The 25,081-nt window shown below is 49.1% G+C and overlaps 1 protein-coding gene across 3 annotated transcripts in view; it reads right to left on the bottom strand.

Annotated features, from left to right (window-relative positions):
* Positions 1–974: 974 nt before the first annotated feature.
* TMEM164 (transmembrane protein 164) overlaps positions 975–25,081 on the bottom strand; it is a 167,903-nt gene continuing 143,796 nt past the window's right edge. For 2 of the 3 annotated variants that reach the window (XM_062183751.1, XM_062183750.1), the window contains exons 6-7: positions 7,182–7,282; positions 975–5,487 (exon numbers count right to left, since the gene is read on the bottom strand). In XM_062183751.1, coding sequence (XP_062039735.1) covers positions 5,281–5,487; positions 7,182–7,282 — 308 coding nt within the window. In that variant the 3' untranslated portion in view covers positions 975–5,280. The remainder of the gene's footprint in view (positions 5,488–7,181; positions 7,283–25,081) is intronic. The other variant, XM_062183752.1, reaches the window with a different exon arrangement.

The following is a 25,081-nucleotide window of genomic DNA, read 5'->3' as shown; positions in this document are numbered from 1 at the left end:
ATTTTTACTTTTATTTATTTGATAGGTACACTGACAGAGAGAGGGGGTAGAGACAGAGAGAGAGAGAATCTTCCATCTGCTGGTGTAGCAAGAACACAGAGTTTAGGAGGGCTGGTAGAGGCCATCAGAGTCCTTGACTTTCAACTATGTATCATTTGAATAAACCATTGCTTTCGTCAGACTCACATCTGTTTATCTCTGTTCCTCCACTGGTGCATCAGGCTGTAACCACCCCAAACTCTCCCCTACCCCTCAGAAGGAGAAGAAAAAACAGCCCTGTCCCCTCTTGTCCTGGCCCCTTTTGCTACTCACTGAGCTTCTGTGGGGATTAGGAGAGGTAAGGAGGAGGGAGGGGTGGAGCACTGTGCCTGTGTTTTAGCTGTTGCTTTGCAGACAGAGAACCTGGGGTGGCTACTACAGCAGACATGGCTTTGCCAAGTTGGTCATTTTCTAGCCCAGGATCCCAGGGCTCTTGCTCACTTAGAGTGCTGCCCAATGCCTGGCAAATGGGAAGACCTTTCTAGAAGCAGCAGCAGTACCAAAAGATGGAACAGGGTCTCTGCCCGCTGTCAAGGTGCTGGTTCTCAGTCGTGGCCTTAGAAAAGCACATCTGATGGTTCCCGGAGTGTAAGCTTAGCTCAGTCACATCTCCCACGGGACAGTGAGACCGGTGCTGAGCTGCACTAGCCCAAAGCTGACCCTCCGGAAATTTGGGGTTGAATGGGCCTGCATGCAACGCCTTTGGCTTCAAAGCTGCCTTCTCTACTTCAGTCACCCAGCCTGGGACAGCTCACAGTGGGTGTTCCCCGTGAGAGCCCAACGAAGGTTGCCAGCAGATAAGCTGTGCTAGGAGCAAAGGGCCTGCTGGGTCCTTGGCAGCTCTGGTGGAGGTAGGTGGTGCACGGGAACTCAAGGCCGTCCAGCCACACTGCTCGTGGGCAAAGAGGCTCAGCTGCTCGTGCCGGTCCTCTGTGGTGTGGAAGGCCAGTGGTCCCTTTTGTCTACTTTTCAAAGGAGAAGGCTGTCTGAGAGGGTTCCGGGAAGCAAGGCCAGGACTCCTGGGTTCTCGTCAATCTTTTAATAACAGCAAATGAAGAAAGCATTAAAATAACAAGCCCCACGGCGCGGGTTCCTTTTCATTCAACAATAGAACAACCTTCAACAACAGAAACGCCGGAGACCACAATTCCGAATGCCAAGTACACAAATTAAGGACCATTTATTTCCAACGGTGATTGCAGAAACCATTTCAGGGATACAATCAAAAGGTTTTACAAAACAGACAAAATACATTACCAAACGTCCCCAGAGGCGAGCAAACAGGTAGGGTCACAGAGCACCCAAAAACCAGTCTGAGAAAAAGAACTTGCTTCTGTGTGTGTGTGTGTGTGTGTGTGTAGGGGGAGAGGGGGTGCCCGCGAAGGGTCGTCCGGGAGGAGGCGAGGTAAGAGAGGCAGAGGCATTGGCAGATTTCCTGGCAGAGGTCATCAGGGGTCGATCTATCTATCCTATCCTCTTCATTATAGTAACACCAATACCAAATAATTCTTGAAAATATAACACGAGTCGACACCAAAAGAAAGCTAGACTTCCCAAAACAACAGCTTTGCTTGAAAGGACTTTTGATTGTTTGTTTCGTGCCACGAGTAGCAAACCAGTATAGAAAAATGTCACAGACGAACAAGAACAAGAGACTGAGTTTTCTTGAGCACAAATCGGCTCATTCTATATATACAAGAGGAAGCCTCACGTGCTCCTAGTGCTTCTACCTGCCTCCAACAGAGCAGCTGGGAGGCCCCTTCCCAGTATGGGTCTTGCCAAGCAGCCTGCTCAAGCCTCATGTCTGCTCTTGACTCACCAAAGGCAGCACTATAGCATCTTGTTACGATGTTACGTGTGGCCCGCCCTTTCTCCTCCCTCATCTCGCTTTCCCCAGAAACTGGCAGGAGCATCCTCTTCTAACACGGACAGCTGTCTCTTGGGCCGACAGCTACAAATTCAGAGAAGTCTTTTGGGCAGAGAGAGAGAGAGAGAAAGGACAATTCTGCCATTCCTTGAGCTACCCAGCAGGGGGACCTGCTGACAACCTGCTGCCCATGGACATCATGCCCACATCACATAACACTAAATCATCAGTGATCACAAATGGCCAGGACCCTGAAGGCAGCTTCTGTGAAGGCTACAAAGTCCTCATAGAAAGAGAGAACGTTGACTCTGGCTTCAGAACTCCGCAATGCCCTCAAAGGCCAACAGAGGAATACGTCACTGTCTCCAAGAGGAAAATGGGCCAGGTCAGCTTTGGGGTGCAAAGTCATACTCTATGAGTGACAAGGGCTATCAGCAGGCGTGGCCGTAAGCTCTGCTATTCAGAGCGGATGCCATGAGTTGGCCAGCTCAACGGACTGTACTCCTTGGCCTGGATGCTTGGCCAAGGCTACCCAAAGGCTCTCTTTTCCATTTCCCAGGGCTGTTTAAAAGGAAACTAGCCACTTTCATGAACACGCGCACACACACACACACACACGCACATTCTCTCTCTCTCTCATACTCACACATACAGAGCTCCTACATACTGACAAATGGCATGTGGAAATTTGGCCAGAGTGGTTAGGGAAGCACCTTGGCACTGAAACAAAAGCCCTGGGGAGGTGAGGGGAAGCGAGCACCCACCAGTCCCTAGGGGTGTAGACAACAGCTTCCTCCTCCGTCATGAATCAAATACTAAAATTAGGGTAGTAGCAGGCTGCCTTTGCAGCACATACGGGAGCTACCCCTAAATGCCAGCTGCTATAGGCCTGTCCAGGTTAGCTCTTTCTACATGGGATTGGTCCACGGTCAAGGTGAGATACAGACCAGTACAGATACCCAGTGCTCCCTGAGACCCCAAATGCATGCCATGACTCCTTAGGGAGGCTGTGGACCAGGCCCCACTGTCTGTTCCTTTGACCCACATGTTTGTGCACCAAGCTACTCCCCCCGCAAAAGCCCTGCACCTCCCCCTCATCCATTCTCCTCTGCCTTTGATGGATGTATCTGTCTCTGGCCTGGCCTCGCCAGGCACATGGCTTTCACTTTCTTCTCTCCTTCTGAGCCCTGGAAAGTGCTGGCTGGAATGGGGCACTGAGCTGTTGCCAGGACAAAGGCAAACTATTGGAGGCATGCCAATGCAAGGAGAACCCAGGCTGACTGGCAACCTGTGCCATGCCACGAAGGCAGGGTGGAAGACAGGGCCTGAATTAATAGGACTGTGGGTTTCCTGAGCTGGTCCCCAGCTGAGGTGCAGATCTGCTGCCTGTAGCAACTTGTTCTGGTAGGAGCTGAGCCAGGCCCCTAGGGCCGCCTTTATGACCTCCTTCCAACCTCTCCCTTTGTACAGTGGCCAAGAGGCACTGGCTCCTCACACATTTCCTCACCAGCCAACCCCTACATGCGGCCAACTGATAGTGGCTAGAGCGAATCCAGCCACTCAAAAGGTGCCTACCATTAAGGGCAACCTTAGGGTGAGAGGAACTTAAAAAAAAAGAGTGGCCCAGTCCTCAAAGATGGAAAGAAAAAAAAAAGCCCAAGGAGAGCAAGGGTACTTGATATTCTCCCTTTCTGCTTGCCAAGCCAGGCCTGTGGACTGGCTGCCCCAATACCAGCAGACCTCTAGGCCTCTACGGAAGGGCAGTTCCTCCTAGGGTTGCTTCCCTGGGTCTCAATTCATTCTCACAGACGCTCTTGCAATCAGCTGCCTCCCGCAAGTCTGAGTGCTAACAATGAGGGCACTGAGTCACGGAAGCCCAGTCCACATCTAACACAGCCAAACTTCAAACGCTGCAACTGGCCCAGGGCAACTGGGTTGCCTGGCATGGGAGAGGGGAGGGAAGTCTCTGGAAGCTCGTTTCTGTTCTTAAGCAAACCTGTTCCTAGTAGAAGTCCACAAAGAGTCGGCAAATGCCCAACCACTGCCTCTTCTCGCCAGGTCTACACACGGCTCTTTTAACAAGAGCTCCTCGTTTTGGAGCACCTCAGCCTCTCTGAATGGGGGTCTGATTCCTTGACTTCACCTCCATATGGGCAGGCAGGGTGGGGAGTATGTGATGTCACCCATCGTCAACAATTCCGCACTCAGGGTGGCTGCAGCGAAAAAATCGGGCCCTAAGGAAACCATGTGGGCAGAAACTCTATTTTCCCAAACCAGGATTCTGCCATACCCTGTACAACCAAGGAACGGATTGAAAGGAGCCCTTCCAGCCATGGGCCCCGATGCGAGGATTCATGGAAACTCGTACAAAAACAGAAAGCCAAAAACGAACAAGGAAAAAAAAAGGCAACTCCCAAAACACCGAACTCCAGCTCATTCTTTCACAAAGCTGCTACGAAGAGAGAAGAAGAACACAGTGGAGGGGCACTCATAGCCGAGATGGGATTTATTAGCCACGTGGAACTAAGATGGAGTGTATGGTTCAAATCACAGTTTTCTCAAGTCACCCCTTCTACTCGTTAAGTTCTATGTGCACTACTGATTGGGGTGGGTCGGTTCGCAGTTCTCGGGGGCAGAAATGGCACAGGGCCCTGTCTAGCAGTGTGTACATTTTTAACCCGCTACCCTTTGGATGTGTCACGGCAATAGCTCTTCAACCTCTGCGGTGGATTCTCGTGCTCCCCCTCCCACCACAGTATCCTGAAGGGAGTGGCTGGTTGGCTTCATGCTTTGAGTCATGGGACACCACGGGGAAGAATCTGGCCAGTGCTATTTTGGCCATGAGCTGGGAAAATCCCTCAGCTCTGGGCTTGCCGCTGGTATAGAAACAAGGCCTCAGGCCCCTTACGGTGAGGGCCGTGCTGGAGACAAAAGGGGATCCCAGCAGAAGCTTGCAGGTCCCTGGCAGTGGAGAAATGAAAAACACAACCCACTCTCATCTCTTTGATACCACAAGAACCCCTGCTTGTTGTTCCCTGTCTTTCTGGCCAGCTGATGGTAAAGCACCAACAAGCAGAGCAAAGGAGCCGCTGACTACCGTCTTCCCATGTAAGGCCACTAGGAGCAGGGAGAAAGAGCCAACGGGAAGGAGGGCAATGCCAGTTCCCAGCACTACCCTCTAGGCCCAAGGAGATATCCTGGGGGAAGAGCAGGGGAAGGAAGAGTGGTGGAAGAAAGGGACAGAGAGGAGGGAAAAAAAGAAATACACCAAACAGCCTACTGCCCTCTCCCATGATTTCATCAAGAACTGGGTGTTCTCCAAGTCAAGCCAAGACTTGCTTCTATGGGGAGAAAAAAAGAAATAACAAGCACCTTCAGTCTATTTTCTTGGCTGGAAGCCGGAGCAAATCCAGCAGATATTTACACAAGGGCCCAGCCATGTATGAGAACAGGATAACCAGCTTCCCGTGGGTCATGGTCATGAGAGTCTGGTGTCCCGAGGCCCAGACGCGGTACCAGGGGCCGTAGAATGGGTCTGAGATGGCCGGACACAGCATGTTGTTCAAATTCACTTCGGTGACCTGCAGGGACAAGGGAGGTAGAGTGAGCGTTCACCATCCTTTGGCTTTCTCTGGCTTCTGCCAGTTCAGCCATCTCTACCTACCAGGAGACTAGACAAGGAGGGATTGACCAATCCCCACTTGTTCATAAAGAGATTCCTCTCCCCTAGATTTTCTCAGGGGGCCAAGGCCAGAGCTCTCAGAGGTGATAGAGGAAGGTTATCCAGTGGAAAAGAGGTTCGGTTCGGCTCAGAGTCTTGCCTTCTGGTTGCGTCCAGAGTCTGTTGCCACTCCTAGGGGTCTACATGTGGCTAGTCCCCAGAGCAATGCTATGGGATAAAAGAGTAGTCAACAGCACGGTCCCTGCCTCCGTGCAGCTGGCAGTCAATCAGGTGGGTGTGACCAGTGTGCTGCCTCTGACCTTGAACCAGACAGTGCTCTCTGGGTTTTACATGCCACAAGGAGGTCTGAGGAGCGTACAAAGTGGAGGCTGAATCCTCAGAGAAGATTTCCCGAGGGAAGTGGGCCCTGAATGGACTCGTGAGCGATGGATGTCATGGGGCGTTATGGCGAGCAGGTGGTGAGCGAGGCCTTCCTTGTAGGAGGTGTGGCCGGAGCATGGTATGTATGGTGACGTGAGCGCACTGATGCCTCTGCAAGTCACGAGCCCAGTGGGGAGCAGTGAGAGGTAAGGAAGGGTGTGCATGTCCTACTGCAGCCTTCCATGAGCACGGGAAGCATTCACACTACTGGCGAGGAGCTCAGACTCCCCCTGGAAAACCAGAGCAGAGGCACACACCAGAGAAAAGTGCCTGCTTCGACAGAGGCACCGGGGACATCAGTCACACAGCCCGAGTCACGCTAGGCCACGCGAGGCTCCACATGGCTAAAGCTCCATTAAGGCCGCTTAGATACCAGACATGCCACTCCTGCCCCGAGGACGGCCACGGCACCTGCCTTCCAAATTTCAAGACCATTCACGTTAAAGACAAGTTCTCACCACCTCTCAAGGAGGCTGGGGCTATATACCATGTCACAGACAGGTGGCAAACACTCTGCCTTCCACAGGGAGGTGACTCAGAGTACATGGCACAGCCAGGACTAGAATTTAGGTCTCCTGACACCCAGCCCCAGCCCTGAGCTCTTCTTACTCACTTTGCCACCAATAAACACCCTTGCACTCAGCAATCCTGGGTTCTGGACAACTCGGCTGCTGTGTCCAACCATTCTCCATGCTCCGGGCAGTTCTAAACACCCCAGAATGCCACAGGGTTCCCCAACACCATACTTCAACAGGGAACACAACTCAGGGCAGGACCCGCTAACAGGCCTGGAAGCAGGCCCAGATCGGATCTGAGGTCAGAAGCCTCCCTCAGGCCCAGCGCCAAAGTGAGGGTCCTGCCTCCCATGGGGTCCACAGCAAACCCCTTTCCAGTTGCACTTCACTGTTGCTGACCCAAGTTGGCCATGAGTGAAGGGCATCCTTGCCTCCCCAGGGATGAAAGAAACAGTCATTACTCAAGGATTCAGAAAACTCTTTGGAGAGGCCAAGGCTGTGGATCATAAATCAACAACCCAGACACAACAATCTGACGTCCTGGCCTTGAGCATCTTGTATCTTCAAAACAAAACGATACACCAGCGCCAACCAGGATTATCGAGATTTATGGAGAACTCCAAACAAAGGGGCTAGAAGGGGATCCAACCACACTTACCAAGCCGAGGATCTGCAAGATGCTGAAGTGATAAAAGAACATGAGGCCAGTTGAGAGCAGAGCCCACCGGAAACTGCTGAGGGGCTCTGGGGTGTAAGCACCTGGAGGAAGAGTGGAAACGGTGAGACAGCAGCAACAGTGGCCTGCTTCTCATCTGCCCCACAAGGGTGCAGATGCTGAGGTCACAGCTGCTGCCTGCTGATTGTCCCCCTGCACTGATCCGTGACAGCTACTCAAGAGATGGCCCTGCTGATTAGCTGGCCACTCCAATCAGCCCCTCCCTGACCTCTGTCCTAACACTGGATGCTGGGGCTATTCCAAGCAGAGGGTTTGTTTTCTTAGTATAAAAGTAGTACGTGCTCATTAAAGGAAATTTATAAAGTACTAAAAAAAAAATGGGAACACAACAGAAGAAAAGAAGGAAAAAGTTCCCCAGCACCATACTACTGGAATGCAACCATGGCTAGCACATGAGTGTGCCTCCTTGGTCATTTTCTCTATACTTCAGAATGTTCTTTTCTTTCTTTTTCATTAAATAATTGAATAAACATAATATCATAGCCTTCAGTTCCACATTTATCTCTTAAGAGACATATCATGGAGGAAGTATGGTGTGCTGGTTAGAGTATTAACTGAAGTCAGGCAGATCTGGGTTCAAGTCTTGACACTGCCACTTGGTTGGCTGTGTGACATTGAAAAAATTGTTTGAACTTCCTGAATCTTAAGATTACTCACCTGTAAAATGGGGATAACAGTATAACTTACGTTAACTTAGAGTTATAAAATGATATAGCCAAGAGCTCTTAATTCAGGGTCTGGCACAATGTAACTGCTCAATGAACAGCGGATGTTGTCATTATCATCATTATTATTCAAGTGATTGAAGAATGTGCCATATCCGATGTTTACGCTATTTCCCAACTATGGGCCACCTCCTTCTCCTAGAAACACCAAAACTGATGCTAACATCCTCGTAGGCTCAGATGTATCCCAGAGCTGGCAGAGCAGAGGCAAGCTTTACTGGCTATTGCAGCTGTTACTCCGAATGGGGGCTTGGTGGGGGTGCCGAAGGATGAAAGGGACCTGAAACACCCTGCCATAAGCAAGCAGAGGTGTCAGCACACGCTAGAGTAGTATTATCCCAAGTCAGTCTTTAACTGATTTAGCCATTCATCTAATAGTTATTAGGCACCTAGTACATCCCAAGCCCCATGCAAAGTTTCAGGGATGAGAGGATAAAGACAATGGGCACTTGAATAGAGATTTCACAAAGAAGAAACACAAATACCCAAGAGGTGTATGAAGAAATGCTTAGAGGGCAGGTGTTGTGGAGCAAAAGGTTAAGCCACAGCTTGGGATACCCACATTCCCAATCAGAGCACCTGGACTCCACTTCCAATCCGGCTCCCTGCTGATGTGCACCCTGGGAGGCAGCAGGTGATGGCTCAAGTCCTTGGGCCACTGCCACCCATGTGGGAGACCTGGATGGAGTTCCTGGCTCCTGACTTCAGCCTGGCCCAGCCCTGACTGTTCTTGGACATTGGGAGAGTAAATTAGCAGTTGGAAGACCTCTCTTGACCTCTTTCGACTTCTTTCAAATACATAAAAAAATTCTAAATGCTTAGTATCACTAGCCACCAGGGAAATATAGCTCAAACCCACAATGAGATGCCATCTCACTCAAGACAGAGTGGCTATTAGCAAAATGACCAAAAATAACAAATGCTGATGAGGTTGTAAAGGGAATCCCTTTCCTCACTGTTGGTGGGAGTGCCAACCAGTATAGTCAATATGGAAAACAGTATGGAAGCTGATCCAGAAAAACAACTCAAAATAGATCTATCATAGGACCCAGCTATTCTCCTTGTGCATATATAGCCAAAGGAAATGCACTTCCACGTTTGTTGCACCACAGATCACAATAGCCAAGATAGACAGTCAATCTGGACATTCATCAACTGATGAAGAAAATATGGTATATATACACAATGGAATATTATTCAATCACGAAAAAGAATGAAGTCCTGACATTTGAAGGAATATGGATATGTTATGTTAAGTGAAATACGCAAAACACAAAAATTCAAATACCACACATTCTGTCTCACGTGAACATTTTTTTTAAAAGTCATTCTGAACTTAGGAATAGCAAGTACCAGAGGCTATTTGGGGGAGGGAGGGTAAAGGCAGGTTACATAATGGGAACCAAACTGGAGTTAGACAGAAGGAATAGATTCTAGTGCTCCACAGCACAGAGGGGTGCCTATCATTTACAATAATGGACACTATCCTGTACAAAGAACTGCAAGACAGGAGCTGCGAGGCTCCAAACACTAAGAAGGTCAGGAAAACATGAATTAGCTGATTTGATCAGTTTACATTTCATACATCTGTTTGCAACTGAAAAATTGCATGCTACCCTGTAAAAACTATACAAGTATTTAAAAAAAAAATTAAAGAAGACCCGTTTGCTGGAGTTTCAGCCTCACAGTGACGGTGTGATTAGCAGGATGACTGAGTTAAGGGAGGAGCAATCTCAGCTAAGGGTGGGAGGGGCCAGAAAGCTTCTGCATACACTGAGCATCGGAGTAGAGTCCTAAAGGGCAAAGAGGACTTCAAGGGGGGCCTACACATTCCAAGGCAGCCTGTGCATAGAGGCAGGCACGAGTGTGGCAGACACAGCACAGCGGCTAAGAGTGTGTGGGGGGCGCAGGGCAAGTGTGATGCAGGCAGCGAGCAGTCTACGATGTAGATGATGACATGGATGCTTTGCTGCAGGCTGGCTACATAGCTACACAGCACCTGCTGAGCCTCGCTCAGGGCTTCGGGCTTCATCCCACACAGCAGGGGTATGAGCTCCAGAGCCTTGAGTCATCAGAAGCGGTGGCAGGACCTGAGTCTAAGCGGCATTAGGGAATGCTGGAAATGGAAAGCTGGCAAGACCATGGCCCTGCTACAGGGGCCAATCGCCCTCGGCTCCATCCAATACCTGCCCTGCAGGGATGTCAACCCAAAGGTGCCCATCTTTCACTTTTGAAAGAGAAGCCCGCGATATGAACCTTTATGTACAATATTCTGATTGTTAAATGCTGGCATCTAATTCGAAATGTTTCAAAAATACTCAGTGGGTCAAACAAAACAGATCTTTGCGATGAATGCCAGTCCGTAGTGGCCAGCTTTGAGCCCTGTTGTAGAGCTGCAGAGAGCAGAGAAAGGTGTGAAGCAGGAAAGTGATGTGATCACACATGTGCTTGCCAAGGACCGCGCCTCCGAGGCAGGGAGACTGACAAGGAGGCTGCTACAAGAACCCGGAGACAGCAGAGGATAGCTACTGGAGATAATGGCGGCAGGAGTGGAGAAGAACGGAGGAAAATCTCACCGGGATACAGCAGAGGGCTGAGTGTCTGGAGGAAAGGGAGACGAAGGAGCGGGGAAGACTCCCTTCTTTCTAGCTTGGGCATCACTGGCTTGGTGGTGACATTCGTTCCCATGGAGAAGAGAGGAAGAGGCAGAAGAGGCAGACGGTGGAGAAGTGGTGAGGCCACTTTTACACATGTGGAAACTATCCAAACAGAAATGTCTCTTCAGTGGCTCAATGAGTTCAAAACATACCACGTGAGAAATCAAGTGTGCGCAATGAAGCACTACAGATTTTTTTTAAAAGATTTATTTATTTATTTTGAAGATCAGAGTTACAGAGAAGGAGAGATGAAAGAGATATCTTCCATCTGCTGGTTCACTCTCCAGATGGCCGCAACAAGCAATGCTGGGCCAGGAGCCAGGAGCTTCATCCGGGCCTCCCATGCAAGTGGGCCATCTTCTGCAGCTTTCCCAGGCCATTAGCAGGGAGGTGGAACAGAAGTAAATAGCCAGGACACAAACCAGCGCCCAGATGGGATACTGGCATCACGCATGGTGACTTAACCTATTACACCACAATGCTGGCTCCATCACTTATCAACTGTGGGGCCTTGAACAAGTCTCCATATCCTCTGAACTCAGTTATACTTGTTTATTTAATAGGGCAGCACCACCTAATTCACAAAGTTTTTGGATAGATAAGTCGTAACTACAGGACTGTATCTGTGACTTAACAAATACTGGTTTTTATTATGAGTCACGAACTCCGTGAAAAGGATGGGGCCACACCTCTTTTTGATGTAGGTGGCTTCAACACGCAGTGGGGAGTGGTCATAAGAGCACATGCAGACGGAGAGAGGGAAGAGACTGGAGGCAGAATGCCAAGGCCTCCCACGTAAGCAGGAAGTGGGCTGTGGGACTGAGAAGAGAAAGGAGATGGGGTGACCAAAGCTGGGTCTTCTGGGAAGAAGCTTGGGCTTAGCCTATGAACGAGAAGCAAGCCCACAGTACGTATGAACGAGGGGCCTTCGAGGCTACAGATCTCACCCTTCCATTTTATAGATGAGGAAACTGAGGCTGGCAGATGGCCAGTGCCACAAAGTGGCAACAGTAAAGCACTGGGGAAGCAGACTCACTGACCTGTCGGGGATGCCCTGTTCCATGCACCTGTTGCTGCTTGCCTGGATCTCCAGCACACCAACTTGGATCGTCTCAAGGCTCACTTCCACATCAAGCTCCTTCCTGTCTCCTAGCATCTAGAGGTGCTTGGTTGGTGCAAAGGCACTGAGCTTTACTTCTGGTATGTACACTTCCCTGACTACTACTGAGCGTGAACTGGGCACCCTGTTGCTACCCTGGCTGCTGGAGGCACACAGAGGAAGAGGGAACGTGGAGGATCCACAGGTGCTAAGGCTGCTGGGCACATGCCACAGGTATCCATCCCTTCCCTCTAGGCTCTGCATGGCTCCCCTTAGTGGCAGCTGAGTAGCAGCAGCCTCCATGTCCAACCAGGTGTTGATACCAACAAAACTGAGTGTGCGTGTATTGGGGCTGGGGGTAGGAGGATGCCTTCAACCAACCAGGAAGCAGCTGGGGACAACCAGGACAAGGCTTCAACCACTGGGCCGCCATCCCTTCTCCATGCTCTTCCTCACACCCCACCCTCCAGCCCCTAACCCCATGCTGCTCCATGCCATGAGGAAAGAAGCACTCACATACTACCAGTTCTCTCAGAGCCCCTTGCTCAAGCTCCCACTTTAGTGCCGCAAATGAGCCTGTCACTCATTCATTCTACATTGTACCATCTGGCCCACACCAGGCTGTTGGTTCTCTGAGGCAGCAACTCTTTCTCAATCACCTCTTCACCTCCAGCAGCCAGTATGCAGTAGGACGCAAAAAATAATCACTGCACGATGAACAAATGGCATAGGCTTCCTGGAGAACCCTAAAGTATCACCTCTGGCTCAACAATACTACTTTGAAAACCACCATCAAACACCTAAAAAAAAAAATCACCCTTATTTGCACAGAGAGATCTACACCTGTGCTATCTATAACATTGGGAAACTAGAAACCAACCAAATGGGAAGATAAGTTAAGTAAACTGTGGCACCTTGATATTGTGTAACAGACCACTGTCACTCAAATGACAACCAAACTATGTCCCTCTGTGTGCATAAGTCAGTCCACAGCTAGTACTGACAAGTGTCAAAGGGGACAGAAGGTACAACTTAGTAGTTTAAAAACAAAGACCTTGGGGCCAGTGCCGTGGTGTAGCAGGTAAAGCTGCTGCCTGCAGTGCCACCATCCCATATGGGCACCAGTTTGAGTGTCGGCTGCTCCACTTCTGATCCAGCTCTCTGATATGGCCTGGGAAACCAGTGGAAGATGGCCCAAGTCGTTGGGTCCCTGCACCCGCATGGGAGACCCAGAAGAAGCTCCTGGCTCCTGGTTTTGGATTGGCACAGCTCCATCTGTTGTGGCCATCTGGGGAGTAAACTAGGGGATGGAAGACCTCTCTCTCTCTCTCTCTCTCTCTGCCTCTCCTCTCTCTGTGTAACTCTTTCAAGTAATAAATAAATCTTTAAAGAAAAAGAAGACCCCCTCCTTCTTCTCTCTCTGTGTAACTCTGCCTTTCAAATAAATAAATAAATCTTAAAAAAAACAAAAACAACAACAACAACAAAAAACAAAGGCCTTAGGGTAAGGCAGCCTTGCACTGGAGTCTTGGCTCTGCCACTATTATGGGAGTGATCTTGAGCAAATTCTGCTACCGTTCTAAGCCTGTTTTCCTGTGTCTGGACTGCAAGTACCATCCGCCTCTCAGGGCTGGTGAGTAGAGTAAGAGAGATATGAAAGTCCAAACAGTAACTGGCCTGATATGCAGATAGCATCCGAACAGTAACTGGCCTGATATGCAGATAGCACCTGCTTATCATGGTGACCGCAACCACCCCAAATCTTACAAAAGCTTGCAAGAGGATAGAGAATCTTGTAAAGAAGTCATTTTCTCTATGAAGGGGGACTTTGTGCTTTCCATGGCCAAATTCACTGTTGTTGGTTCTTTTCACAGCATAGATGATCAAATATGCAATTACTTTGCAAAATAAAGAAGAAAAAGAGGACGCATCCTAAGAATAGATGACTCAGTCTACATGCAAATCGTATGCAAACCCACATCATTCTCTTTTTTATATACCTGCATGTGGCCCTTGGGATAATCCCAGTGAAAAACCAGTTTCATTCTAAAGGAAAACAGAAATTTAAGCACTTTAAGAAAAATTAAACACATAAAACTTTTTTTGTGTGCTTTAAGAAAAAAATGTGACACTTTCTCAAGCATCTTCTATCCCATGAGGACAGAAGCACGTCATCTTTCAAGGTAGGGGGAAACCAAGATAATAGCTTTTTCTAAAATCGATTTCTGCCAGAAAAAAGCTTTATGAGTACAGGGAAAGATGTCAATTGCGCCACCAGCTATACAGACCAATCCCCAGACGTCTCCCAAGGGCCCCTTCTCTTATCTTCTAATCCCACCCAGGAAGGGCTTACACAGAAGAGATGAGACTGGGCAGGGTGGCACCTCATTCCCATAGGCAAAATCACAGCAATCTTCTTCCTGCTTCCTTCAGTGCATCCACAGTTTCAGCCTAACCATTCATTCCAATATCTACTGAGGCCATGCTGGCTGCCAGACACCGTGCCAGGCAGTGGGGACAAAATGCCAAAGACAGACCCTACACTTGAAAATCACCCTGCAATTTTCTAAGTGAATTGTGTGCTGCTCTCTAAGAAAGCAGGTACAGTAAGACATAGTGATACTGGAGTAGATGCCAGTTGAGGTGAACTTTAAAGAACAAGAAGGAGTAGGGTTAGGGGCTAGAGGAAAGGAAGGGTCATTCCAGGCTGAGGGCACAGCTCGAGAAAAGCCATGCAGTCATGAAATGTGTGCAACTGCAAGTGGTTCTGTGCTACCAGACAATGCAGAACACTGTGAGAAAGGGGTACGTGCCAGGGGATGAAGCTGGGTAGCCAGGCAAGCGGGGCCACATCATCAAGAGCCTTGTTTGCCACACCAGGAACTTGGCCTTCATCCTACACACAATGAGGAACCATAGACAGGCTTGCAACACGAGGTAAAAAGGTCAGATTTAAGTTTCAAGTAGCTAGACGGCTTGGGCAGCAGTGCGGACAACGGACAGGAGAGGGATGGCAATGGAGACAGGGTCAGACTCTGCTGCAGTCATATAGATGACCTGGCAATTTGTCAGACATGAAGGAGCCTTCCCGGGTGACTTCCAGGTCTAGGACTTCGGCAACCGAGAGGAGTTAACGTAGGGGCAGAGATGAGTTCAGCCTGGGGCATGCTGTCAGTGAATGCGCTGGCTCTGTCCCCAATAGACTGCTGATGCTCAAGTCTAGAGCTCAGGGGAGGGAGACAGCCTGGAAACTGAGCTTGAGGAATGGATGAGACCAAAGAGGAAGAGTTCACAAAAAGAGGTTAAAGGACCAAGGACAGAGTCTGGAAAACAGTGGCAGTTAAGTGGCTGACAGACAGAGGAGGATCCATGAGAAGGCAAGACTAAAGGTAAAAGTAAACAGGCAGTCACAAAACTAGGACAGAGGTGTTCTGGAAGGCAAGAGAAGATCAAGTTTTGAGAAGAAGGATAGGATCAATAGTGTGAATGCTCAATTACTTGCACTGACCAGTAAATAAACTGGGCACAAGGTACACGTGGCAATTTATACTTGAATGAATTAAAATTTAAAAATTTGGTTCATAAGTCACACCAGCCGCATTTCAAGTGCTTAAGAGCCACATGTGCCTACTAGCAACCATATTGGACAATGCAGAGATAGAACATTTCGATCATCACAGAAAATTCCATTGGGCAACTACTTCTCTACAGGGATACAGTAAAGATAAAACCTTACACTGCCCACTAGTCATCTTTGCCGTAACAGCTTCAGGGAAGTGGCACTGCAGGAACTGGCTGGTAAAAGATGAAGTTTTCTGGGAGTACAAGGTAAGGAAGGGAATTTCATGAAAAGGGGATGGGATATATAAAAGCCCAGAGAAGTCATTAGCCAAATTTTCCAGCTTCTCGGTCTGTCCTCTGAATGTCATCATCATCCTCGTGTCCTTCCCTGGCCTACCTCTCTGCACAAGCAGCCCAGGTCATCAGTGGCTCTCGAAAGTACCAATTGATTTCTCTCCTTTGGCCCATGTAGGTAGGGTGGGTAACTTCTTTCTTTTCATGGCTATTTCCAGACCACTGAACACCCCACAACTACCATACTGCACCACCTGCTGTCCTTCCCTTCCACAATTCTCTACAGATGCATGGCTCATGGCCCTCATTTCTGAAAGACATTACTGTCTGGCTGGACACCACTCTTTCCAAAGCCCTTCTTGCTGTATCTCTTTTGACAATTTCAGCACGTACCTAGATGAACCTTTCAAGATCCCGGTGTCTCAGTTCCTTGGCCTTGATCAGCCACTTATTCTCATGGTCCTGCCTGTGATCTCACAATGATCAATACCTGCAGCCCCTCCCTAATTTCAAAGTCAAGCCCTCCCTCTTCAACTCCCCTTTTAAGCTTCCAGCTCACTCCCTCTATGGGTGACCTCAACACTTCTTTGACCTTACTGGAATTTGTAATCCATTGGTCGTCTCGCCTTTTTGCTGTCCCTTATGTCTCCCTCTTCCATCCTTAATTCCATGGCCCATCAGTTCAATTATCTTGTCTATACTTTCAACTCCATTTTCCTCTCCTTTTCATACTCAGCTATAAAAAAAAGACTCAGGGCTGGTAAAGTCCCAATCTCACCCCCTTGCTTACTTGTCCCTACACAGCTGCATGTGGCTGTAGAACTACACTGCCTGCTCTCAATTCAAATCCATGATCACAAACCTCCAGGGCAGCCTTCATGTTGCCAGGCAATCACACTCTACTTCCCCAATCCATTCACTCTCTCATTCTCCTAGGCCACAATTTAATATCTTCTCTCCTCTCTAATCTCTAATACTTCCAGCCCATGGTCACTCTCAGCTGATAACCTTGCTTCCCACTTTACTGAGCAAAAAGGAACCAGAAAAACAAAAAACTTCTGCAAACACTCAGAATCACATTTAACCCCTTATCTACATCAGTAGGCAGCCAGTTTGCTCACCCCTATGACCACAGATGAACTGCCCCAGGTCCCAGGCAAGGCCACCCTTTCCATTTGCGACCAGATGCCACTCCCTTTCCCTTACTCAGTAATACCTCTCCAGCCAATTTGTCCTCTTCTTACTATGTGGACAATTTCCCCTTCTCCGCTGGATTATTTCCATTAGTAAAGAAACTAAATGTACTATCATAGCTCCCAGTCTAAAATAAAAACAACAACAAAACCCCACAATTGTCCTCACTTCCCGCTTCGAGCTATTACCTCACTCCTCTGCTCCCCTTTAGAGTAAGACTGTTAGAAAGGACTGTCTATAGCTGACCTTCCAATATGGTAGCTACTAATCACATGTGGCTGCAAAGCACTAGAAATGTGTGGTTAGTATGAATTAGGATGTGCTGTTAGTGTAAAATATGCACTGGATTTCAAAGGAAAGCACCAGGAAATTACCTAGTAATAATTTCTATTGATTATATTTGGGATAATATTTTAGAGATACCATACTAAATAAGACATCATTAGAGTTCATTTCACTTGTTTCTCACATCTATTTTTACTGTGATTCTCGAAGATGTGAAATTACTTATAGGGCTCACATACCGCTATTGGACAGCGCAGGTCTGTCCTCACTTAAAATTCCTTTCTCCTGCTCTCTCTTAAACCTGCTCTAATCAGACTTCCACCCTTCTACCAAAACAGCCCCCTTCAAGGTCACATATGATCTCTGCATTGCTAAATCCAAGGGCCAATTCTCAGGTCTCGTCTTTTGTTGTTGAAACATTCTTCACGTGGCTTCTGGGCCACCACATTTTCTCAGTTCTCCTCATGCCTCACTGCCTGCTTCTTCTCAGTCTCCTTTACTGGTTCCTCCTCATGGTCCTGACTTCTAAATGATGAAGAGGATCAGGTTACAGAACCTAGAGCTCTTCTCTATCTACTTCCCTTAACTACATGATTTCAACCACAGCATGGTTTTAATGTGATCTATATGCTGATGATTCCAAAAGTTGTATCTCAGACTGGACCTTGGCCTTGAACTCCAGGCTCATATACCTCCCAGCCTACACTCAATATCTGTACTTGGATATCTAATGGGCACCTCAGTCTTAAACCAAACTTCTAATCTTGGCTCTTGTGGGAGATCATTACAGAAATGGCTCTCAGTCAACTGTATCTTTCTAATATATACACCATTCCATTATATATTTCCCTTCAACACTGCTTTGGCCATATGACTTGGCTTGGTCAATGGGATATGATCAAAAAGATTTAATCAGAGGCTTAATAAGCACTTGTGCACTGAGGTTTCGAACACTTGCCCTGAGACTCACATGCCATGAGAGACCATATGGCTGGAGAAGTCCAGCCATCCCAGCTGTCCCAGCTGAGCCCAGGTAGGATGAGAAGAATGTCTTAGTCCTCCCAGGCTGTCATAACAAAATACCATACACTGGGCGGCTTCTACAACAGAAAATATTTTCTCACAGTCCTGCAGGTTAGAGTCCTAGGGCAAGACATCAGCAGGATTGGTTTCTGATGAAGGCTCTCTTCCTGGCTTCTAAATGGCCACCTTCTTGCTGGGTCCTCACATGGCAGGGAAAGAGAGAGCAAGCTACTTGGTAACCCTTCTTAGAAGGGCACCAATCCTATTGTGAGGGCCACTCATAAGACCTCAGCTAATCCAAATTACCTCCAGAAGGCTTCATCTGCCAACCACCATCACACTGGGAGTTAGGACCCCAACATCAGAAATGGGGATCCCATTCAGTTCATAATAATGACTCAGTCAGACCAAACGATTGTGAGCAAAAAGTCATTGTTTAAATGCACTAAGTTTTAGGGATGATTGATATATAACAACTGGCAACTGAAACATCACTCCCATAGTCCCTAAACAATAAATAAACCATACAAGCCCTACTCCTAGTCTTCCTTTTCTCAATATATGATCATCCATCTAAGATGCTCAGTCCAGAAATCTTAGAGTCTTCCTTGGCCGACCTCCCTCTCTCCCTCTTTCTCTCCCTCCCTCCCTCCACCCCCACTTCACATCTGATCCACTAGAAAATCCTGTTGGCGGTACTTTCAACATGTAGACAGAATTCAGTGACTTTTCCCTGCTTCCAGGTTAACGCTCTGGTTTAGGCCACCATCTCCCACCTGCTGGATTCTGACAAATGTCACAGCCACCCTACTTCTACCCTTGCCACACCCCTCCCCAACAGTCTAATCTCAGCAGAGTAACTAGGCGAGCCCTTAACATCTGAAGTTGGATGTCTGTCCTCTGCTCACAACCCCCTCGATGGCCTCCCATTTCCTTAAAAATAAAACGACGAATCTCTGCGATGGTCCGGAGGCCTATGTATGATGCACATTTCACTTGTAACCCTCGTATGACCTCACCTCCTACTACCTTCCCCTTCCTTCACAAGGCTCTACACACTGGCCCACTTACTGTAGCTGTGAGCACAGGAACAGGAACACTTCTGCCTCCGGGCATTTACAATTGTTATTTCCTCTGTTTGGTATTCCTGTACCCTGAAATACAACAGCTTGTTCCCTTGCATGCAAGCTTCGGCTCAAATGTCACAATTTTCAATAAAATTCTCCCTTTAAGTGAGGCCACCTCATTCCAAACTGCAGTCCCCTCCACCCATTCAGTGGTACCAGGCTCTTTACCCTGCTTTATCTCTTCCTCCATGGCAGTGACCATCTGATTTACCATATAATCCCCTTATTTCTTGGCTGTCTCATCCCACAAAAATATAAGCTCCATGAGAGCAAGGACATTAATCTGTTTTGCTCACTGCCTTCTTTAAGATTTATTTTACTTATTTGAAAGACAGTTACAGAGAGAGGTAGAAACACAGAAAGAGAGAGAGAGGTCTTTCATCCGCACGTTCACTCCCTAAATGCCAGCAATGACGGGAGCTGAGCTGATCCAAAGGCAGGAGCCAGAAGCTTCTTTCAGGTCTCCCACATGGGTGCAGGGGCCCAAGCACTTGAGCCATCTTCCACTGCTTTCCCAGGTGCATTAGCAGGGAGCTAGATCAGAAGTAGAGCAGCCGGGACTCGAACTAGTGCCCATATGGGATGGCAATGCTGCAGGCCCGGGCTTTAACCCACTGTGCCACAACACTGGCCCCTGCTTACTGCTTTATCCTTAGCAGCTGGCATGGTTCCCTACACAAAGTTGGGACTTAACAAATATTTGCTGAAAGAATGAAGTGAGCAGCCAGCCCAGTATGCTGAAGAACTTTCTCTAGTTCTGTACCATGGGATTAGCAGGTGAGAGAAAGAAGGCAAAGCAGGAGGTGAGGGTTAGGAGCAGCTTAAGAGGAATTCTGTGGGAATAGGCGAGGGAGGTGGAAGAGGGGTGGGAGGGCGGGGATGGTGGGAAGAATCACCGTGCTCCTAAAGCTGTATTTATGAAATGTATGAAGTTTGCATTCCTTAAATAAGAGGTTTCTGGGATAAAAATGATGATTTCCTTTTTATAAAATAAAAACCTTGATATTGGAAAAATAAAAAGAGGAATTTGTTTGCTACATTAGCTGTTTCTGACATACAAATCACCTTAGGATCTAGGTTGTGATACAGAAGGCTGGGCTGGGAACTTGAGACTGTATGTTTCTAACCAGCTCCCAGGTACTGCTGGTGCTATTGGTACTCAGCTCACACTCCGAATGGCTGTACTCTGACAGCAGACTGAAATGAAGGGGGGGGGGGGGGGCTAGAACAAGGCAGGGAGACCCACGAGGAGGATACTGCAATAGACCAAGTCAGGGGCGATGTGACGCGAGTCGAAGGAGTAGTAGGAATGAAAGTGAGAAATGATTGGCAGGTTGGATTGACGGGATATGGTCACTGATGGGACGGGGATAGGCGAGCAGGGAAGAACGAAGGTTCAATGCATCCCTTTAGCTCTCTGGCCTGAGCACACTCATGGTTCAGAGGTAGTGATGCCTCTCAGTAGGAAGAGGCACATCAGAATAAGAAGTTGCAGGTGTGGGCACAGGGTAGAGGATGACAGGTTTGGTCCTGACAAGAATGCCCTCCTCCATCTGCAGCCCTTGTGAGCCCACACGTTGTCTCTGAGTGGCACAATCCCAAGATGAGCACGGATATATGCTTCCCCGTTCTTAGCCAAGGAGCGCAGGTTCAAGCCTGCTTCCCTGCACGCAGGCATCTGACCACACCACTCCTCTCCCGTATTCTGTGCACCAAGCAAAGAAGTAAAGTGGGGATGTCTTGGCTCGAGCGCTCCCGCAGAAGGCCCAGCTTGTCAAGCTTCTCTCCTGAGGGGCTGGAGAGCCCCTGGACTTTGGGCCTTACCCTCGAAGTGCCTTGTGGGAACTGACTGGCCACTGAGCCCATGGCGAGGGCAAATTAAATGCCCAGCTTCATCTATGATGATCACAGTCCCGTGCCACTAGCACTCAGGGTGAGGGCCCTGAGCTGGCAAAGAATCCAACCAAGTGGCGCTGGCCGAACTCCTACTCTTCCCAAGTTACCATGTGACCTTCCGTGTGGATCAGAACCTCTCTAAGCATCCGTGTCCCTGCAGCAGGAAAATCTCAGAGCCTGCCTGTCTGGCAGGAGCACTGTAGGAATAGAAAAGTCCACAGAGCATGAGAATACTCTCCAGAGAAGTGCTGTTTAAACATAGCACATCGCTGCCCCACACACTTAGTCCATGGCTCCTATTAGCGGGGTCTCTGGTGAGCTTTAAGCCAGGGGGAAGCCAGCTCTGGGATCACTTGAGGCAATGAGGCCTCAACTTCAGCCTATATGAGAATCTCCTGGGGCGGTTGTTCTGAGACTTCAGTCTGTAGCAGAATCCCTTGGAGGGGACTGTTGAAATGGAGCTTGCTGGGACCCACCTCAGACTTCCGGAAGCCCTAGGTCTGGGGCAGGGCATTAACAACGAGTTCTCCAGTTGAGCTGAAGCTTCTGACCCAGACACCACACTTCAGAGAAGCACTGTCTTGAGAAACTTGCGGAAAATGAAGATTCCTGGGCCATGCCTGAGAGACTTGAATCTTGGGGGCCTGGCATCTGCATTTTAGTAACAAGCGCCATGGGGTGATTCTGATGCTTGGGTCCTCTGACCACACAGGAGAAACAATGATGTAGGGGGAACCCTGGAGCTGGAAAGTGTACCAAGAGGTCAGGGAAAGGCGACCAGTGAAGCAGCTACAATCTGGTGAGTTTCAAGGAGCAGCAGCTCCTGGAAAGTGATACAACCAAGGCCGAAAAGACTTGATCTCCACCTTTGCTCCCACAAAGGACTCCTGAGCCCAGATTAGTCCTCTTCAGCAAGAAAATGCCAGTGGTCTCCAGCCTCCAGCACAACTCACAGTCCTTGGCCGATTTTTCAAATTCACCAGCTCTTCTCTTGCTCACTAATCCCTCAAAGAGAGCCTTCAGGATTCACGTGAACTCCTCCTTCCCCTCAGCCTTGCCTGATCAGGAAAGAGGGACAGGATGGCCCATGGAACAGGAAAATGCTCCCAGCATCCTAGCGAGATGGCAGGGGCAAGAGATGGCTAGCGAGGTGGCTAGCGAGATGGCAGGGGCAACAGACTCACCCAAGTGGAAGAGAAACGGGAAGGCCAAGCAGGACCCCAAGCTCAACATGACCCTGGGGCCAATTTTCAAACCACTGCTAGTCAAAGTGCTTTGGTCTTAACTGGTCCTAGAGACCAACGAGCATAAGAGCTCTATCCAAGTCCTCACCCTCTGGCAAAGCAGCTGATACTTCACTCAGGAGAGAAGTGGGGGGTGGGCATTGTGGCACAGGGAGCTGCTCTGCTTCTGATCCAGCTCCCTGGGAAAGCAGCTGAAGATGCCCCAAGTGCTTGGGCCACTGCACTCGTGTTGGAGACCCGGATGGAGTTCCAGACTCCTGGCTCCAGCCTGGTCCAGCCTTGGTTGTTCATTGCAGCCAATGGGGGAGTGAATCAGTGGATAGAAGATATCTCTCTCTCTCATATGTCACTCTGGCTTCCAAATAAATAAACCTTAGAGAGAGAAAGAGAAAGAGAGAGAGAGAGAGAGAGAGAGAGAGAGAGAGAGAGAGAAAACTGGCTGCCTAGATCGAATGACATTGAGTTTTTTTTTTTTAATTTATTTATTTATGTGAAAGAGTTAGAGACAGGGACAGACAGAGAGAGATTTTCTATCTGCTGGTTCACTCCCCAGATGGCTATAACACCCAGGACTGGGCCAGGAAAATCCAGGAGCCAGGAATTTCATCTGGGTCTCCCACATGGGTGCAGGGGCCCAGACACTTGAGCCATCCTTTGCTACTTTCCGCAGGCATGTTAGCGGGGAGCTGAATTAGAAGTGGAACAGCCAGGACTTGAACCAGCACTCACATGGGATGCCAGTATCACAGGCAATGGCTTAACCCACTGTGCCACAATGCCAGACCCACATTGGCGTTCCTAAACTTCAATTATCTGAGATGTCCATAAGGACATCTGAATCACTGGTACTTCAAAATCACCTTACTGGGCGGCAAGCCTGAGAGGGCCCTCGCTAACCAATTCTTAACCAACAGCTCCCTCTAGTGAAACTGAAGGGAATTCCCCAAGCCTTGAGGGCGAGGCAGGGATCCCTCTGGCAGCCTGGGAGGCCCAGCAGACACCTTGTCAAAAAGTGTGCGATGTTCAAAGTGAAACACAAAGGATTACAAAGGAAGCCAATGGTATGAAAACACAGTTACCTAAGAAACCCACAGTTACCAAAATATTCCAACATTTCCGTAATATAGTAGTCACGTGGTTCTTTATAAATGCATTTGGTAACATGTAGTCCTATACGTACCCTCATTTCAAAGCGGCAGTGAGCCTAACTGGTATTCTGAGATGGCTGCAACTCCTGTAACATGATAGGCAGCCACCTGCAATTGCCACTAACAACAAAGTCACAGGATGGCTAAAAGCATGAGCACCTGTTGCCTGTATGCATGTAGTGCATTTCTGTTGGAGGTTAGTGAGAATAAAGATGCACTTCCTGGGGCAGGCACAGTGGCACAGTAGCTTAAGCCACTGCTTGGGTGGCCAGCTTCCCATGTCAGAGTGTCTGGGATTGAACCCCAACTATTTGCTTCTCATCTAGCTTCCTACTAACGCACCTGGGCAGGCAGCGGATTATGCCCAATTACTTGGGACCCTGCCAACCCACGTGGGAGCCCTGCATGGAGTTCCTGGGCTCCTGGCTTTAGCCTGGCCCAGCCCTAGCTTTTGTGGGCATCCAGGGAGTGAAACAGCAGGTGAAAGATTCTCTCTCTCTCTCTCTCTCTCCTCTCCCCTCCTCTCCCCTCCCCATCACTCTGACTTTTTGAATGAATGAATGAATGAATGAATAGAAACTTTTTTCTAAAGACATGATTCTGCCCCCCCCCCCCTCAAGTGAATAGCCTCCTAAAATCCCATTTGTGGAGCCCAGGTTAAGAACCTCTATCTAAAGAAACACGCATTCACCCCAAGGCCACGGTGAGGCTGCAGAAGGGCGGGGTTCTCAGAGGGCGGCTTTGGAGTCACACCAGCAGCCCTGCACACAGGGGGCAAGCCAGCTGGAAGCGGGACGGGCGTGCCAGCTTCTCTGCTAACCTTCTGGCACCAGAACCTCTGAAAACCACCGCTACCAGATCTTTCCACAGAACGTTCCTTCCGCCTCCTCGCACTTCGGAGCCCTGGCTCTCCCAGGGGCTGCGGCTGGTCCCGCTGACTCCTCCCACTGCGGCCGCGAGCTCTGTTGGAGGAAGGGGACAGGAAGGATCCTCCAGCTGTGGTTATTGTTTCTAGGTGTTTGCGCTCCCCCTTTCTCCTTCTTACAGGGCTCAGCTGCTCCTCTGTGGCACCGTCACCCTAGTCCTTCAGGGCACCATCTGATTCATCCCCGACTAGCCGGCATGCGGGGAGATTTCAACATCCATGCAGGCGCTGCTTCCAACACCCTGACCCCGTGGCCTCTTGAACCTCCTCATCGGCACGCCTCTGCTCCGCCTCACTAAGCACAACCTGCCTCTGTCATCGCTTTAAACCGCTCAACCTCAGTTGGGATCACCTGACCACAGCCTCCCATAGTTTCAGCTTTTATAGCCTCATTGCTACGGAGCATGTGCCGGCCCGGAGACTTCCGCCCATCCTCTCGCCCCTTGGTGCCCCTTAGCTCCCACAGGGAACTCCTCCTTGTTCCTCAGTCTTCTCCTAGCCTCCCTTCCCTCCACACCAGCTTGAAATCCGTTCCTCCCACACCATGGCCTTGAATTCTGCAACTAAGTATCCAAGACCTCATGGCCCATGGGTAGTTTGCTAAAGGTGTGAACCTAAGAAATGGCTCAAAGCACATTTTATTT

This window comes from Lepus europaeus, chromosome X, assembly GCF_033115175.1.
Source record: "Lepus europaeus isolate LE1 chromosome X, mLepTim1.pri, whole genome shotgun sequence".
In the NCBI taxonomy this organism is placed as follows: Eukaryota; Metazoa; Chordata; class Mammalia; order Lagomorpha; family Leporidae; genus Lepus; species Lepus europaeus.
This window is presented reverse-complemented; position numbering and strand designations above follow the sequence as displayed.